General features: G+C 40.5%; 1 protein-coding gene across 3 annotated transcripts; it reads right to left on the bottom strand.

Annotated features, from left to right (window-relative positions):
* Positions 1–381: 381 nt before the first annotated feature.
* On the bottom strand, positions 382–14369 carry LOC121288013 (G-protein coupled receptor family C group 5 member B-like). 3 transcript variants are annotated; one of them, XR_005945293.1, is made up of 5 exons: positions 14044–14369; positions 4887–5911; positions 4288–4397; positions 630–762; positions 382–510 (listed from the first exon to the last, which is right to left on the bottom strand). XR_005945293.1 is itself a non-coding variant. In XM_041206227.1 (4 exons), exons 1-4 carry the CDS (start codon positions 14088–14090, stop codon positions 718–720), a joined length of 1227 nt encoding a protein of 408 aa, XP_041062161.1. In that variant the 5' UTR covers positions 14091–14369; the 3' UTR covers positions 382–717. The 3 variants fall into 3 exon arrangements, 2 of the variants coding, with proteins under 2 accessions (XP_041062161.1, XP_041062162.1); XM_041206227.1 differs by having other exon boundaries at positions 382–762; XM_041206228.1 differs by lacking the exon at positions 14044–14369 and adding an exon at positions 13435–13863 and having other exon boundaries at positions 382–762.
* Positions 14370–16625: the final 2256 nt, after the last annotated feature.

Genomic DNA, 16625 nt, shown 5'->3' with positions numbered 1-16625 from the left:
ATTAACAAAAAACTTATTGCATACAAAGCATACTAGTGTTTTAATTATTAAAACTCTCAGATCTCACTTACTTTCAGTATACAGTACACATGCACCAGACTGAATCTTCATTGCAAAAGGAAATATTACTGTTTAAGTCATGTCTAGAACAAACTACACTGCAGATTGCCACACCAATTTACAATACAGCTTTTCTATCAGATAATATGGAATGCTCAATCAATTTAAAATACCAAAGTTACTACTCTGTTTCAATTAACTCACCTCCACTAGTGACATACATTAGTCTTCAAGTAGCAGCGTCAGTAAAGATAAACAACTTATCCCCATCTCCTCCAGGGAGTCTCAGTGAAATATTGGTTTTACAGAAATGAAGCAGTATTGAAAGTTACACATTGCCACAATTTATTAAATGTAATGCAATCCCTATATACATCAACACAAAAAAACTGCAGAGCCAAGGTTTCCTTCAGCATCACTCTGGTGCTGCTTTCAACTACAGTCTTGAGGCTTTAAAAGAAAGAAAAAAGTACTTTGTATGTACACCCTACAAGCTTCACTGTACATCCTATAAAAAGTTATCAGTTTAGAATAAATTCCCATTTAATTGGGCTTTCAACAGCTCCTACTTGTGTTACTATCACAGTCTTCATTGCTTGTATTGAATTTTGTCCATTGAGCTGCTGGAATTTGCTTATAACTTGAATAGTTTAGCCTTCACCAAAGGTGCCTTCCTGCATAACTCGGAGGAGCAGTTGGGATCTGAAAGATAATTTAAAAAAATTATAGGTACTTGTTGGAAGTTAATTTTGAGAAGTCTTGCAGCTAACTTATAGTTACAATGTGCAATAGATGGTTGAAAACCTGAATTTAGCAAAATTATTTTTTGTGTTCAATTTTAATAAAATGTAATTTCATTAGGAGTTGAATATCTACAGTTACATAAATGTAGATAAAAGATAAAGTCTGCAACAAATATTGAACAGCACTGGGGCAGATTTTCTGTCAAAACAACAGTGAGACTAATCAGACTATTATTTCTACATAAATGGCACAGTGACTTCAGGCAAGGAACAAATGTGCAATTAAATGAAAATATCCTAAAGTTGTGCCATTCCGCTGTTAGCTTTGTAACAATGGCATTTTGTTGTCACCATTGATCTGCATTAAGTGTCAGAATATGTGCTGTATATGTACGATAGGTCAGAACTAAACCCACCAGAGATTTAGGGCTAGTAATTACAAATGCAAGTGCAGTAAGAATATGATAAATGTTAATTACTGCCAATCAACATCTCTGGCACTGAAAGTTAATTATTACAAGTGTGGAGTCTCATTCCTTCAGGTTTTGAATTTTTGGGGGACATTTTACAAATATCAAGTTTTAAATTTCATATTTCTCATTTTTTCTTTGGGTCTTGTTTTGCTTTTTTAATCCAGTCCTTCTTTCCTTCATTATTTCTCTTTCTGTATCTGATTCGTCATTGAATTCATCCCCTTTAATTCACCCTCCTTCTCAATCCTACCACTATTTATTTCTCAATCCTTAAATCTCATTTATTAAGGAGATGCCCTGTTGGTTGCCCTGTTCACTCAGATCCAAGATATCCTATTTCCCCTACTACATCACTATCAGCTTGCACTTTCAGCAATTCAGGGGCAAAGTTCTTTTGAGTTAATAGGTGCAGGGCCAAGTCTAACTGGCCATTAGATACTGTATTACATCAACACCTGGCCAAATATATTGGTTACACACAATTCAAAAGAAAGACAGCCTATGAAAAACATTCTTTGACTATTATACCGAAAAGTAGGTATGAGTTGGATTTTACGCTCCCCCACTGACAGGTGTTTCTCACGTGTTGGTGCAGACTTGATGGGCCAAAGGGCCTCTTCTGCACTCTGTGATTCTGTGACAGGGTTGAAGGTGGGAGGGGGCTCATAAAATCCAGTCGATGACCTTCCCACCACCTAGCTGAGTGCTCTCGACCTGTCTGACATTTTTTTTTAAAAAGCAGGGGGCAGGGGAGTCATCCGGTGGCCCACCCACCCCTGGACCAAATGAGACCCTTACGTGATCAATTAATGCCAACTTAAGGGCCTTAATCCGACCCCACTGGTATTTTACCCACAGTTGGGGGAGACCTATGCTAAGCAACAAGTCCGGCAACTTTGGCTGTGTGGACTGGTGTTGGGCAAGGTCAGAAGTGGGGATGTTCGCTGATGGTTGCACAACGTTCAGCATCATTCACAGCTCCTCAGAGACTGAAGCTGTCCATGTCCAAATGCAGCAAGACCTGGATAATATCCAGGCTTGGGCTGACAAGTGTCAAGTAACATTCACGCCACACAAGTGTCAGGCAATGATCATCTCCAGTAAAGGAGAATTCAACCATTGCCCCTTGACATTCAATGGCATTACCATCACTGAATCCCCCATCATCAACATCTTGGGGTTACCACTGACCAGAAACTGAACTGGACTAGCCATATAAATATTGTGGCTACAAGAGCAGGTCAGTGGCTAGGAATTTTGTGGTGAGTAACTCACCTCCTGACTCCCCAAAGCCTGTCCGCCATCTACAAGGTACAAGTCAGGAGTGTGATGGAACACTCCCCACTTGCCTGGATGAGTACAGCTCTAACAACACCCAAGAAGCTTGACACTGTCCAGGACAAAGCAGCCCGCTTGACTGGCACCCCATTCATTATCTTAAACATTCGGTCCCTTCGCCACCACCACAGTAGCAGCAGTGTGTACCATCTACAAGATGCACTGCAGGAATTCACCAAGGCTCCTTAGACAGCATCTTCCAAACCCACAACCACCACCATCTAGAAGGACAAGGGCAGCAGACAGATAGGAACACCACCACCTGGAAGTTCCCCTCCAAGTCACTCACCATCCTGACTTGGAAATATATCGCCGTTCCTTCACTGTCGCTGGGTCAAAATCCTGGAACTCCCTCCTTAACAGCACTGTGGGTGTACCTACACCACATGGACTGCAGCAGTTCAAGAAGGCAGCTCGCCACCACCTTCTCAAGGGCTACTAGGGGTGGGCAATATATGCTGGCCCAGCCAGCAAAGCCCACATCTCATGAATGAATAAAACAAAAGGCAGCCACCCCCCCTCTACCCCAGCTGCACAACAAATTCATCCATCCCTTTAACCCTCTCCCTTGAACTCGGCTCCCATACCCACCCCCAACCCTGGACGTACCTGTCAGTCCAGGCTCCTCAGTCTTGGGAATTGCTTGTAATTCAGTGGCTTCCACTGCTGGGAGTACAAAGTTGCTGGCCAATCCAATTGGCTGGCAGCTAAGGTGGGCCTTCCTCCCGAAAAAAGAGGAAGTCCCACCTTGAAGCAATGAATGCTGGTCCCAGCGTTAAATAACTGTGGGGCAGGCATTTGGATTGTGAGGATGCCGCCCTCCCACCTTTTAACCAGGGGGGTGACGGTAGGGAAACGACAGTGAGCGTAGCACCCCAGCACCATAGGTAAAGGATACAAACAGACTACTAGAACTTGCATATCACAATCCAAATAATTCCAAACTGTCTAAAAAAATTATAGTTTCAGTTAGTTTCCTCAGTTTATCCCCTTTAAATAAAACGATACTCTGAAGAGGAAACTAAATTCTTAATGGTAGAGCGGTTTAGTCCAATTGAGTAAATCACCTTTAATCTTTCAAAATCAAAGAATTTTCTTTATGTGCTTGTCAATTTTTTTTAAAAAGATTATAAAATTAAGCAGTCAACTTTATCTTACAAAAAAAACTTAGGATATGAGGGAAGAAGCTGAGCTCAGTGTAGAATAAAGGTAAGATTTAATGCCTGACTCAGATCGAGTTGGCAGTTAGATAAGATGGTGATTTAAGGCCAGAGACTTTACAGTAATATCTATACGAGTGCCTGCAAAATCGTTGCTTATTTTAACTCCCTCTCTGACATTGAAGGCTCAAATGATCCATCTGTTGAAATACATTGGAGTTTTAAAAAGTTAACATCTGAAAATTTGATGAGATTAAAACTACCATTAAAAAGTTGTATTACTATATTATGTAGATCCAAAGGGTCACTTTTTATTTTAAATAATTTGCTTTTACTCAATAATTATCCATATATTGGAATTACAAAAAATACTTCTGCAGCAATTTAATTTCAAAAGATGATCTTGATATCCTTTCATCATCAATATCAATTAATTTCTCCACCTTTAGACTTTAAGTTGAAACACCAGACGTAAAATTCAAAGTTCAGCAAATTGATTTTTTAAAAACTTACATTTCCACCATTAAGGACAACTGCCATTTCAGTAGGTTGATAAACATTGCTCCGAAGTTGAATGTTGGGTCTATGTCCCAGACTCCCATTGCGAAATCCAGATTTATAGGCTACGTGGTGGAGGCAAGAAAATACAGGAGACACACAAATTTGCACAGTACATAAAAGCAGCATAACAATCCTACTAAATTTCAAACTTCAACATTTCCTATTTTTGTTTTATGCTTTGAAGTAGGAAAGTATAACTGAAATTTTTTTTTTAGCCAAAATCCCACTGAATCAATATGAACCAGATATATTAGCTTATGTTATTGTTAAACAATACAGCAGCAAAAACATTTTCTGGTTAATAAGCCTATACAATCCCTCCTAGCTGTTACTATCTTTAAAAACATTCAGTCGGACCCAGACCTCCATTTTTTGCAGTAATAATGGACTGAGTTAACTCCTGTTGTCTATATGTGTCACACAGAAAACCATGCATTCCCTTCTGGCTGGGAAAGAAAGGTGGAGGAAGGGACAAGGGGAAAATAATGCAGCAAGGTCAAGCCCCCAGCTTAACAATATTTATCAACAAATCAAACGTAGCTTTTACTTACCTGCCCCAGATTCATCCAAAGAGAAAGCTTTATTCTCCATGTAAGTACGTGGAAGTTGCAAATCTTCTTCAAAGTTAGTCTCACGTATTCTGGGCTGAACTGCATCAAAGTAATCTGGTGTGTTGTGCTTTGATGGGATAATTGAACAATGGACTTCTGGGATGGCATGAAAAATAAGAAACACCCATCCGTTGGTGACTAGTGCAATGGCGAGAGCAGGGTCATCCCACAAGGGTTGTTTCTTCAGTTCTCGGTTGCCGTACAGGTACATGGCCATCCACGCGACCCATATCAAGATGGAGAAGAACATGGTTAGAATAACGCAGGCTCCATTCTTCTTCCATTTCTTGAACTTTCCGCAGAGGGTTAAGAAAGAAAGCAACAAGGTGACAGCCATCAGGAACATAACATAAATCGATGCCATGACAAAGTCCATCTGCTCGTAGTTGCAAGCAGGTTTTTGATCTCTGACAACAGTTAGGATCAACCATTCCACTGCAATTATAACTTGAACTAGCATGAGGCAGATTGCAATGCCAGCTAGCAGCCATCCTGATGGGCCTTTGCCATGATGAACCAACTGACGCAGTCTCCATGCCTGCGCCAACAGGCATGAAAAGCAAAGTGCAAACAGAACTCCCCATAAGAATCTTCTTGTGGGACATGTTCTCTTGTCTTCTGGTATAATGAATGCAAATGATAGTCCAAACAGCCCGAGTGTGCCAAACAAGAACAGGAACTGGATTCCCAAAGGACTTTTCTTTTCTTTGTCTTTAATGAATGGTAACTTCACCAGAAGAATCAGCATCAGTAAGAATGCAGTTAGTACTCCTGCACCTGCCACTGCCTCCACAACTATTCCCCAGATTACATCCAGGCTGCACAGGTTCAGGTAGTGAGGAAGGAGGTTTAACCCGCAGCCTCTGTCCGGAAGAGGATTGCTCGAGTTCTGGGAGGATCCATAATTAATCACCGAGAGAAGAATAAGTGAAGCAGCCGGAAGTATTTTCATATTGAAGTCAATGCTGGAAAAGAAATGGGGGTGGGGGCAGGGGAGGCAAAGAGAAAAGCACATGTTAGCTCTAAGCAGACTGCATTGCACACTATTATCTTTTACCTTTGCTGCTTTCAGAACGATAAGTTTTTGCTGGTTTGAACACACATTATTTGTAAAGAGGCCAACATTCAAATTAGACAACACTTCAGTTCCATAGTTGATGAAACAGAATGAAACAAACAATTCTCATCTCCATTTGTGTCATAGAAATGAAATTAGTTATACTGAAAGTTGTACAACAGGGAGTTTAATACCTTTAATTTTATAGTGACATCTTGTAGAATGGTAACAGTCAATTTCAGAAAACAGAAAGAAAAGGTGAGCAAGGGGAGATATTTTTAAATTCAAGGTAGGAACCTCTACTTGATCAATATTCTACAGAAAGCCTGGGACCCTGGGCTGTAAGATCAAGTCTTATTTGTGCACCAAGTGTTGTACACACTAGAAAGTAATTGCCCTATCCATGAAATTGCTTCTTTCAATTGATCAAAAAGTGGTGGTCTTAAAAAGGTAGACTTGCTTCATTATGACTGGGTGCAGAAGATCAGCTGGGCAGAACAGAGAGGACAGCAGTCTGCACACCTGCCATTCCACTCATTTCATGTGCAGATATCCAGCAGCCAAGACTACCAACCGTGAGATCCTGCCATCCAACAGCTTCCTTCTGAAGCAATCCTTTCAAACCCAAGAGGAGGAATTAAGTCTTATACCTCTAATTTACATCTAACGTTGAAACATCAGTCTAAAGCTGGAAATAAATTGTATGGTTTCCTTTTTTGCAGAGGAAGCTGTTTACCTTTTTAATCACTTTAATTCTGCATAGATTAGCAAGTTGATCAGAAGTGGAGAAGTTTACAATTTAAACCAATAAAGCCATTTGTAAACTATTGTAATTATTCTATAAGTATCTTTAATATAATCAAACATTTAACAAGAAAAAAATGACTATTTAGTTGCAAGATATTCTAAACTTATAAAATGTTTTGCTGCACAAAATGACCTTCATTAATTTCCATTTCCAAATACTTGCACCCTAAATTTCTTAAAAATCTGATGCAATATAAATATAGGACAAGGTATGGTACTGAATAATAATCAGGAAGAAGCTTCTAATTATCTGTACTACTGAAGCCCATCAACATAATGGAGAAAGGAGGAAAGATAAAATAAAGTGCAAGATCTAATAAGGGAGAATAAGTCAGGCTTGTGACTACTATCCTTGGAATGATTACATGTGTCAAACTGAAGGCAATTGGTTTCCACAGCACAGAGATTTGATAAACATAGCAATAAATATGCGTCTGATCTGAAGTACAGATGGTTATATGAAATAATTTTCAATGGAGAGGAGGTTTGAGAGGTTTAAACACTTGAAAACTAACTTGTGGTTGCCCGAGAGCCACAGTTTAAATAGTGATGTGTTTTTGAGAATCTGAGTACAAAAGCCTCTTTCAGCAATATAAGGCTGGAAGCCTATAATTAATATATCACATATACTGGTTTCCATGGTTACTAAATCAAACAAACATTTCATGGAATCTCTAACACTCCTGCATTTATTTCAAAGTAATTCTTTCCAAAATGTTTACAATAGAAATAGGAATGATGCAAAAGCTGAACTCAAAACAATTCTGTGATCTGTACCCTTAATGTACAGGTAACAAGGTGGTTACACTGTCATTTCAGTACATATATTAACATGTATACACAAAACAATCCATTGTGATTGTACACTAATCAACCCAATCTATAGCCCATTTTAACTTTGTGGTTTTATTTTTTGCCAATGCAAGAACCCAGTTTTTGTCACAAACCATCATTCTATTCTGTCCAATTTGCTCGCATATCCAATTTTCAAAAAACATGCATTTTAGGTCTACTTTCAATATTTACAACCTTCAAATCAAAGTCAAAATGAAGAAGGTCTAATCTAGAGCTTGCTAAAGGCTATGCTGAAAGCCTCGACAAGAGGAACTCTGCCGCTCTGAAAGGATACTGAAGGAAAAGTTTTAAAAACTTCATGTCATCGTGACTTAATTCTCCTCACCACTGCCAATGGGTTTAAGAAACAGGAAAGCAGTAACGGCACAGCAAGCTAAAAAATTAAATGGAATTGGAAAGTTGGCCCTTATCTCAAGAGGGCTAGGATACAAAAGGCTAAAGAATGATTTGATGAAAGTTGAAGGCATTAAGGGAAATGGATTTCCACTGCTTGGGGAAACTAGAACTAGGGGGTGGAGTCTAAAAATCAGATCCAAACTTTTCAGGAGTGAAATTTAAAAAAACACTTCCACACACGAAAGAGATGGTAGGAGTTTGGAACTCTCTTCCACAAATGGTGATTGTTCCTAGATCAAATCTAAGATTGATAGATCGTTACCCCAAGGGTAAGGGATATAGGGCAAGCCAGATTTATGGAGTTAGGTCACAGATCAGCCATGACCTCACTGCATTACAGAACAGGCTTGAGGAGCTAACTGTCCTACTCCTGCTCCTATAGATAGCTTACTCCTTGGTGATATGTGGGCTAGGGTAATCATGGCCCCTTTGTCTGCAAACTCCCAAGACCTAGTAGAGAACTAGCATTGAGCAGAAAGTCTGGCTTCGGGAACAACATCACGTCCTCCAGATTCCCCCTCCAAGTCACACTCCATCCTAAATCGTTGTTCATTCATTGTCAATGAGTCAACATCCTGGCTCACCCTACTTACCAGCACTATGGGTATACCATCACCACATAAACTGACACAGTTTGAGGCAGCTCACCACCACCTTCTCAATGGGAACAAGGGTAGCTATTAAATGTTGGCCTTGATAGCAATACTCACATCCAGGAAGGTGGTGTGTTTTTTAAAAACAGATCTGAGATTCTAAAATGGGACTGGTCGGGAGAGGGACAGATGATACATTACAACGTCTTGCTGAGAACTTATTTACAAAATGGTGATGGAAATCTGTACCATCCAATCAGAGGCTTCACCAGGAGTAGCAGCTACAGCCATGGAGACGAGTGGTCAGCAGAGATTACTGCACTAGACCAGGCACTGTGTACAGGAAAGTAGATCCACAACATTCTCATTACCCAGTTCTCCAACTCTGCTGTACAACTGAATAGGATTGTTATTTACTATCCCCATTTAGTTAATGCTGCATGTGCAGCTTTGCTTTCGAACAACAGATGCTTTATCTGCTGAACAAAGAAGGAACAGTAGACTAAATGATCCTGAAGTTATTTTGTGCAGTATTAGCAGTGTATGCGGTTAGAGGTAAATGCAGAATCAGAACCTGCTAAGTTGTTATGAACGGCTGTGATGGTTTTGAGTTTCGAATGTGCTCAAAGTCATTCTCCAAATTTAGGACTGGTATTGATAGATAAGCAGCTGCAGAGAAGCAGGCTGTCCAGAAAGTCCTGCATAAAACTGCATGAACCTGCATCATGCCAGAGGTTTCTGATGCCATACACTTTGTTGTCTCAGTACATTCAGAGCCAGCACCAATTGTCATTTGTGCAAAACTACTTAATGGCATAGAACAAGCATGAGAGTACTTACACTACATATATAACATGGTTTGAGGGCATTTCAATGTCCAATCTGCAGAACTATAGCAAAGTTGGCATCTGTCATCATCATGCGTGCTCTGCCCAGAGGCAGCTCCTTGTTTTATAGTCTTTCCATTTCTCTCTATCCTGTGCCAGTTTTTAAATTTGCCAATGACTTCCTTCAACATTCGAGGCATATTCTCTTCTTCCCCCTTTTCCCCTGAAATCTTCTCTCCATGATGTCTCTTACAAGGCCATCTCCTCTGAAGATGTGTCCCACCCAGACTCTGTCTTTTCCTAATTACATTCAGCAAATGTCTTTGTTCATTCATCTCCTGAGTACTCAATGTCTTATTTTTATCTGTCCAGCTGATACTTTTTATTCTCCTCCAAATCCACATTTGTTATTTAGCAAATTGGTTGCCTGTTTCCATAAGGTCCAAGTCTCCCACCCAGACAAAACAGCGTTCCAAATCAAACTCTTTACTTCTCGAGTTGTTTATTCAGCTTTCCAGTTCGCAACCTCTTACCCCAAATACAGCCTTTTCCATTGCTATCCTCCTCCTCCTCCTCTTTTCTTTTCTTGTTGCATCTGCAGATATGACGCTTCTAAATACTTCAATTCTGGCACCGGTTCTAGTTCTCTATGAATATACAAATACGTCTTGGCATCTGCAAGGTTTCAGAATCCCCAAACTCTCACACAGCTTCAGCTTCTCTGCCACTCCATCCAGCCTGCCTGCCCCATTTTACCACAGGCAATAAGGCTCAATGCAAATGCCTTTTGTGAGCTGTGCTCAGCATTCAGGGTAGGGACCCGCACATTCTGAACATATTCCTGCACAGAGATGCTGCTCCTGTGCCATTGTAGCTCCTCATGATGTTCCTATGTATTTCTGACAGGTCCTGAGCATTATGTTCATATTGTTGTGATAATGTTCATATTACCATATTTCATTCTTTGTGAGCAGAGAGGGGGCTGTTTGTGACCCTCCCCCTCTGATTCTTCTGTCCATCCTAAAACATGAATTGACATAGCACCTTCCATATCCTTAGCTCATCCCAAAGTGCATCACAGCCAACAAAAACAGAAAATGTTGGAAAAATGCTGTCAGACCTGCTGAGGCTTTCTAGCATTTTCTGTTTTTGTTTCAGATTTCCAGCATTCACAGTATTTTGCGTTTATGCTTGCATCACAGCCTATTTGTTTCAGTTGACTGCATTTCTGTAAAACACACTAATAGCCAACGTGCACACAAGGTCCCAGGAACAGCACGAAGATCAAAGACCAGCTGCTGTTTTGGTGGAGGAGACACTTTGGTTTAAGCGCTAATAGTGCTCTGAACTTCAAAGTGGGCCTCTGCATTTCCTATCTGTACTAGATATTAACAACTTGTGTTTATAAAGCATCTTTAATATTAAGAACTTGTGTTTATAAAGCATCTTTATGTCCTGTAGCACTTTACAGCTGGCATATTCAGCAAAGACAATTGATACTCAGCTGAAAGGGGAGACATTAGGATGTGTGAACAAACTCTTGGTCAGAGAGATAGGTTTAAGCAGTGTCTTAAAAGGAGGTAGTGGCATGAAGCTGTGAATGTTTAGGCTTAGGGCTGAGGTGGATGAAAGCACAGCTGTGCCAATGGTGAAACAAAGGGAAGAGGGGATGCACAGAAGACAAGAGTATGAGCAGTGAAGAGTTCTTGGACAGAAATAGGGAGGGTTAGAGCATAGAGCAATTTGAACAGGAAGGTGAGAATTTTCAACTCAAGGCATTGATGATTCAATAAAGCAAAGTAGAGCAGCAAACCCGGGAGTGAACTGGACTGAGTGAGAGTTAGGACAGAGGCAGCAAGTTTTCAATGAGCTACTGGAATAATCAAGTCTGGGAGACAAGAAAAGCACTAAAGTGGCTTTGGAGAAGCAGCTGGGATGAGGCAGGGAGACTGGCAGATATTATAGAGGTGGAAGCTGACAGGTTCATGATGGTTAGTGGAACATGTAGTGGAACTGAAACCTATAACCTTCTCACTCAGGAGGAGAGTGTGATCCCACCAGGTCAACAGTGACACAACTGGCATTGCTGCATTTACTGTCTGTCCCAGCACCTGCAGAGCTTTCTCACTAAGTTAGGTTCCCCACACCTGCCCAAGATATTCTCATCAGGTGATGTACCTTGGTCAGATTCTGGGTTTTCAATTCCTGAAGGGCATTGGCAGCTCGATAGTTATCACCGACACACCCCCCCCCCCCCCCCCCCCACCCCGAGGGAGAGGGCTATCAATGACACCCCCACCCCCTAACGGGGAGGGTTATCACCGACACCCCCGCTGATGCTGATAATTGAGGTGTCACAGGGCATTTTGCTGCTAAAGTCATTATTGCTACTTTTTTTTAAGTTTCTAATTTCCAGAGATCTCAGGCCTGGAATATGAACTCCTGCTTCAGAAAGAGGAGCCTCATCTTGATGGTGATTCCAGTTCTGATACAAGTCTCTTATTTTAAAATAAAATAAAATTGTCCCTTTGTGCCACTTGGTCTCTGCTCCCTCAATCATTTTGGAAATTGCCCCAACATTTATAACAAAAAGCAAGGTCAAAATGCAATTGTAATGATTTGCACTGCAGCATTGGAAAAGACGGCAGATGATTTTATAAGAGCTTCTGAAAAGGAATTCCAAGAGATCTACTTGGAAAAAAAATCCAGGCAGTGAGAAACGAGCAGGGACGAATCTTCCAGTCCATTCAAAACTGGGACAAAGAGGATGAACCAAATTTGGTTGTATAATTCTAATGGAAACCAAGAATCAAAGGGTTAAAAATGACACGAGACGCCAGTGATATATTCCATCAGCCTAAATTATATAAAAGCCATTTTTACATTAATCTCTGTTCGTATTTTCAATAGAACAGAAACAAAATTTAAGTTAACGAGATGTTAATATTCACCAGCCCTGGCTCAGGATGTTTAAAAAATAGGAAATCCGTAATAAACACATTGAGCGAGCGGCTTAACGTTTAGTTAAGAAACATTTCAATTCAAAATTGACCCTAGAAACCGTGGGCAGCCAGATTGCTTTGCAATTCCAGACCAGAATAAACCACCGTGTGTAAAATTAGCAGCGACAGCTGCAATCCCGGTCAAAATATTTGAACAATGAACCATCTCATTCCCTGGGCATAAATAACAAACCAGTGCACAACATTTCAGGAGCGGAATCCTATTCACCAGTTACCCAGTTCAAAGCAGATGAAGCTGTCACTGTCCCAGTGTCTCTGTCAGGAGTGACAGAATCCAAAAGTGATGTGTAACCCCAATTAAAGATCCATGTTGGTGCTCCATGTGTGAACAGTCGACGTGTGTCCAACACTGATCCTGATCCAGATATACAAAGATTCTTACTCGGCAGCAAACGCCTGTTGTATAATCACAATTCCTTGCACTAATCTCCAGTCATTTGGCCTCTTTATGGGGTTGTTCCCCCGCCGCTTTACACCCAACTATCTTCGATTTTAATCAATATCCTGCACAATTCACACGAAGGGGCCATTGTGAAAATGTTCGAACGGTGAGATGCTGTTTTACACTAAAAAAACACATTTCCTCCAATTACTTTAACCGAATAGGGGTCTTTTTTTTTTAAATAATAAAACGTGGTAAATGTATTGTGGTGAAAAACAGGAATAGGATTTCGGTGGAAATAGAAACATTCTCGCTGTCAATTCCCCGGTTAACAGGAATTCAACATCTGACAATTCTGTACAAAACCAGCCCCAGTTTATCACTGACCACACACACATCCAGCCTTTCACACTGAACCACCCCCCCCACCCCACCACCACCACCACCACCCCCAGTACAACCAGCGGCTTCACAGTTACTTTCAAACCAGTTCTAAATACCAAATAACAAAAAAAAAAGATTTCAATTCGCCGGAAACGGGGACGCACCTGAAATGTTCCAGGTTTGAGCCGGGATTTCGATCTAAAATGCGGCGCAGAGATTGAGTGAAGAGAGGTCGATGCTGTGGCTCATTCTCCCGGGGTGAGTGGTGTCCGGCTGAAGCGGGGACTCTCTCTCTCTCTCTCTCTCTGTGTCTGCCTGTGTCTGTCTGTCAGTCTGTGTCTGTCTGTCTGTCTCTCTTCACTCCGAATGGCTGCTCCCCAATTGTAATTTCACTCCTGACGTCAGCCACATGGCCCCCTTGTGAAATTGACAAACACCAGGTCCTGCACCAAGACTGTGCAACTGAGACAGGAGGACAAGTGTTGGGAATAATAATTCCACCCCCAGTCCTTTCCTAGTGTCACAATGTGTGTGTAACAGAGTTTGACTCGTTACAAACTGTAACGTGACCCATTTGGGAATTGGGCTCCGCTCGGATTCTCTGTCAAAACTTTTCCAACGTTTCCCAGTGGTTGTCACCTCTTGGTGTCCATCAGATAAACCACTTCAAAGGAGCCGCTTACTCTCGGAAACCCGCACACAGGCAGGGATCTGTTTCCATGTGCCTCTGTGCAACGACTCCTTAAATTAAATTAAAACAATAACCACCTCACCTGAAATGATTCAATTTCGCGCTGACGTTGGCTCTTACAAAGCTCATGTGAGCGCCGAGCAGCTCCTATAGATTTACAGTTTACATTCAGAAATGACGAATAAGGCTCCTCTCAATAATGTTCAGCAGCCTCAGACCCTGTGTTCACCAACAGCAATTGTACAAATGACCCAGAACCAATGTTTGACGGGCTAGTGAACGACTCGCATTGCGTTTTGCAAACAAAACTGCGCGAGTTGATTAAGGACCGGGTGAAGTTTTTTCCCCCCTGAATAAATGTTGTTTATATGAGGCATCTTAACTCAGGAGCCCTTGGAGATGATTTTTATAGAAAATCTGCACTGCAGCAACTGAAACCAACCAACGCTGCCCTCTGGCGCTGCTCCTTCAAAACTGACACTGGAAAGACCATTCTTTTGTTTAACAATGTTAATTTATTATTCATAAAAGCCATTTTTGTAGTTTTCTCATTTCTCTCTTTTTTTGATCGTTCGCCGTCCATAAAAAATGTTAGTTTGAATTTTATGCTTATTGATTAACTTCCTCCACCATGATAAACACCGCTGTTTAGTAATATTTAATTAACACATCGTTAGGATAAAATGACAATCAGATGCAGATTAATATCGCTATTTGCTCAATAATATTTTATTTAAATTATAAATGTTTCAGCTCTTGCAGAATTACATTTGTAGAACAAAATGTTTATGTATATGAGGTTTAAATCCAGCCAGAGGGGCAGTTTCTGCATTGACATTGATATTTTCAAATTAATTGCAAATTAAGATGCCCTTTTAAGTCCTTAGATACTGAGAGGTTGAACAGCCATCAGGACTTTGCTTAGAGCACCCTAATAGCTTTTAACACTTTTCAATTTCCCTTCCTGTCAGGAATTGCTTTCCCAGCTGAGTTTGAACATTCTCTGTATCAACTGCAGGTGTGAATCCCACTGTTTACCACCTTGTGCTACAGTATAGCAATGCTTCAGTAAATGCCATTCCAAATATCTTTAATTCTTAGACTTTTAACTGTGAGGTGGCAAAAAGTTACTGCATATCAAATCAGGAAAGAATTACTCTCTGATGTAGATAGTAAAATACTTTTTCTGATTCAATGGCATAGTTGTAATGGCTTCTCCCTTAATAGATGTCTTTTAAAGGCATTTGAATGTTGTTCATTATGTCAGCTATTAAAACTAGTCTGGTAGGAGCTTCTTAGATGCCTTATGCTTCCTATAGTTATTCAATGGATTTTGACTGGATGTTGTCAGCTTGATAGTTAGTAACATTCTTGCCTCCTTGTCTGAAACTAGTTGGTCAGGCCCGACTCCTGGATTTGAATCCTTAATTGATGCTCTGCCATTCAGAGCAGCTGCATTGTCCCACTGCGGCATCCTGTGACCCCAAGGCTTTAGCTGTTCATTCCTAAGTTTCAGAAGACTATGAAAGATTCCATAGCACCTAACCAAGGAGGGACCAGGATGTCTTGTCTAGTGTTCCTCTCTCAAGCATCACCAAAAGCAGATCATGTCATTATTTATCTGATTTGATGTTTGTGTGATTTTACTAAACACAAATTGACAGCTGTGACTGTGTAAATAACAAAATGACTGCACTTTACAAAATAATTCAATCCTTCTAGAGTGGATCGGGAGATAATGTTACATAAATGCAAATTCTCTCTTTCGTTAACGATCTTACAAAGGGCAGCAGCTTCTTGCAGCTAATCACTGTCCAAAGAAATAACTAAAATGAAGTATTTTCATATTATGCTGCTGATGTTTTCCTCTGCTTTTATACCATCAGTTTGATATGAGTTCTTAGGGCATTTTTTAAAAAGTAAATATGGAAGTTGTCAGCTTGAGATGCTTTGAATGAATTCAATCGACTTACTAACCATAGGCACAAGGCATAGATATCCAATCTTTGAATGCACTTGCTCATTGAAACATTGAAGATTCTGAAGGTGCTTGACAGTTTATTAGTGATGTCCCTTATTACCCTTTTTAATTGATGACACTGCTTGTTAATGATCAATATAAAAGAGGTAGAATCACGTCCATGACAAGGAATCAATGCAGAATCATATCAGTAAAGAACACAACACTCAAATCTACACAAGTCCTGGTGAGATTCATATATTCATGTTCAAATCCAAAGGGAAATGAATGAAATCCTCACATAACTGAGACAAAAACATTTTCTATAGAAATAGCCTGAAAGAGAAAAGCAGTTGAAGTTGTAGATCAGTGTCAACAAGGATGACAGATATTTAATTGTATTTAACATTTATTCAGCATGGAGAGACAATGCTGAAATGATATTTATATTATAAGACCATAAGACATAGGAGCAGCATTTAGGCCATTCGGCCCATCGAGTCTGCTCAGCCATTCAATCATGGCTGATAAGTTTCTCAACCCCATTCTCCCGCCTTCTCCCCGTGACCTTTGATCCCCTTACCAATCAAGAGCCTATCTATCTCGGTCTTAAATACACTCAATGACCTGGCCTCCACAGTCTTCTGTGGCAATGCATTAAATAAAATTACCACACAATGAAAAGGATGTGCTTTCATCGTCCT

The sequence above is a fragment of the Carcharodon carcharias genome, chromosome 15, assembly GCF_017639515.1.
Source record: "Carcharodon carcharias isolate sCarCar2 chromosome 15, sCarCar2.pri, whole genome shotgun sequence".
In the NCBI taxonomy this organism is placed as follows: domain Eukaryota; kingdom Metazoa; phylum Chordata; class Chondrichthyes; order Lamniformes; family Lamnidae; genus Carcharodon; species Carcharodon carcharias.
The sequence above is the reverse complement of the archived record's forward strand: the minus strand, read 5'-3'. Positions and strand labels throughout refer to the sequence as shown.

Coding starts and splice junctions, on each gene's coding strand:
- LOC121288013 (XM_041206227.1), bottom strand. CDS start 14,090: ATGAGCTTTGTAAGAGCCAACGTCAGCGCGAAATTGAATCATTTCAG. Junction 5,912..14,043: donor GCGAAATTGAATCATTTCAG/GTGAGGTGGTTA, acceptor TTTCTTTTCCAG/CATTGACTTCAATATGAAAA. Junction 4,398..4,886: donor TTTGGATGAATCTGGGGCAG/GTAAGTAAAAGC, acceptor TCCACCACGTAG/CCTATAAATCTGGATTTCGC.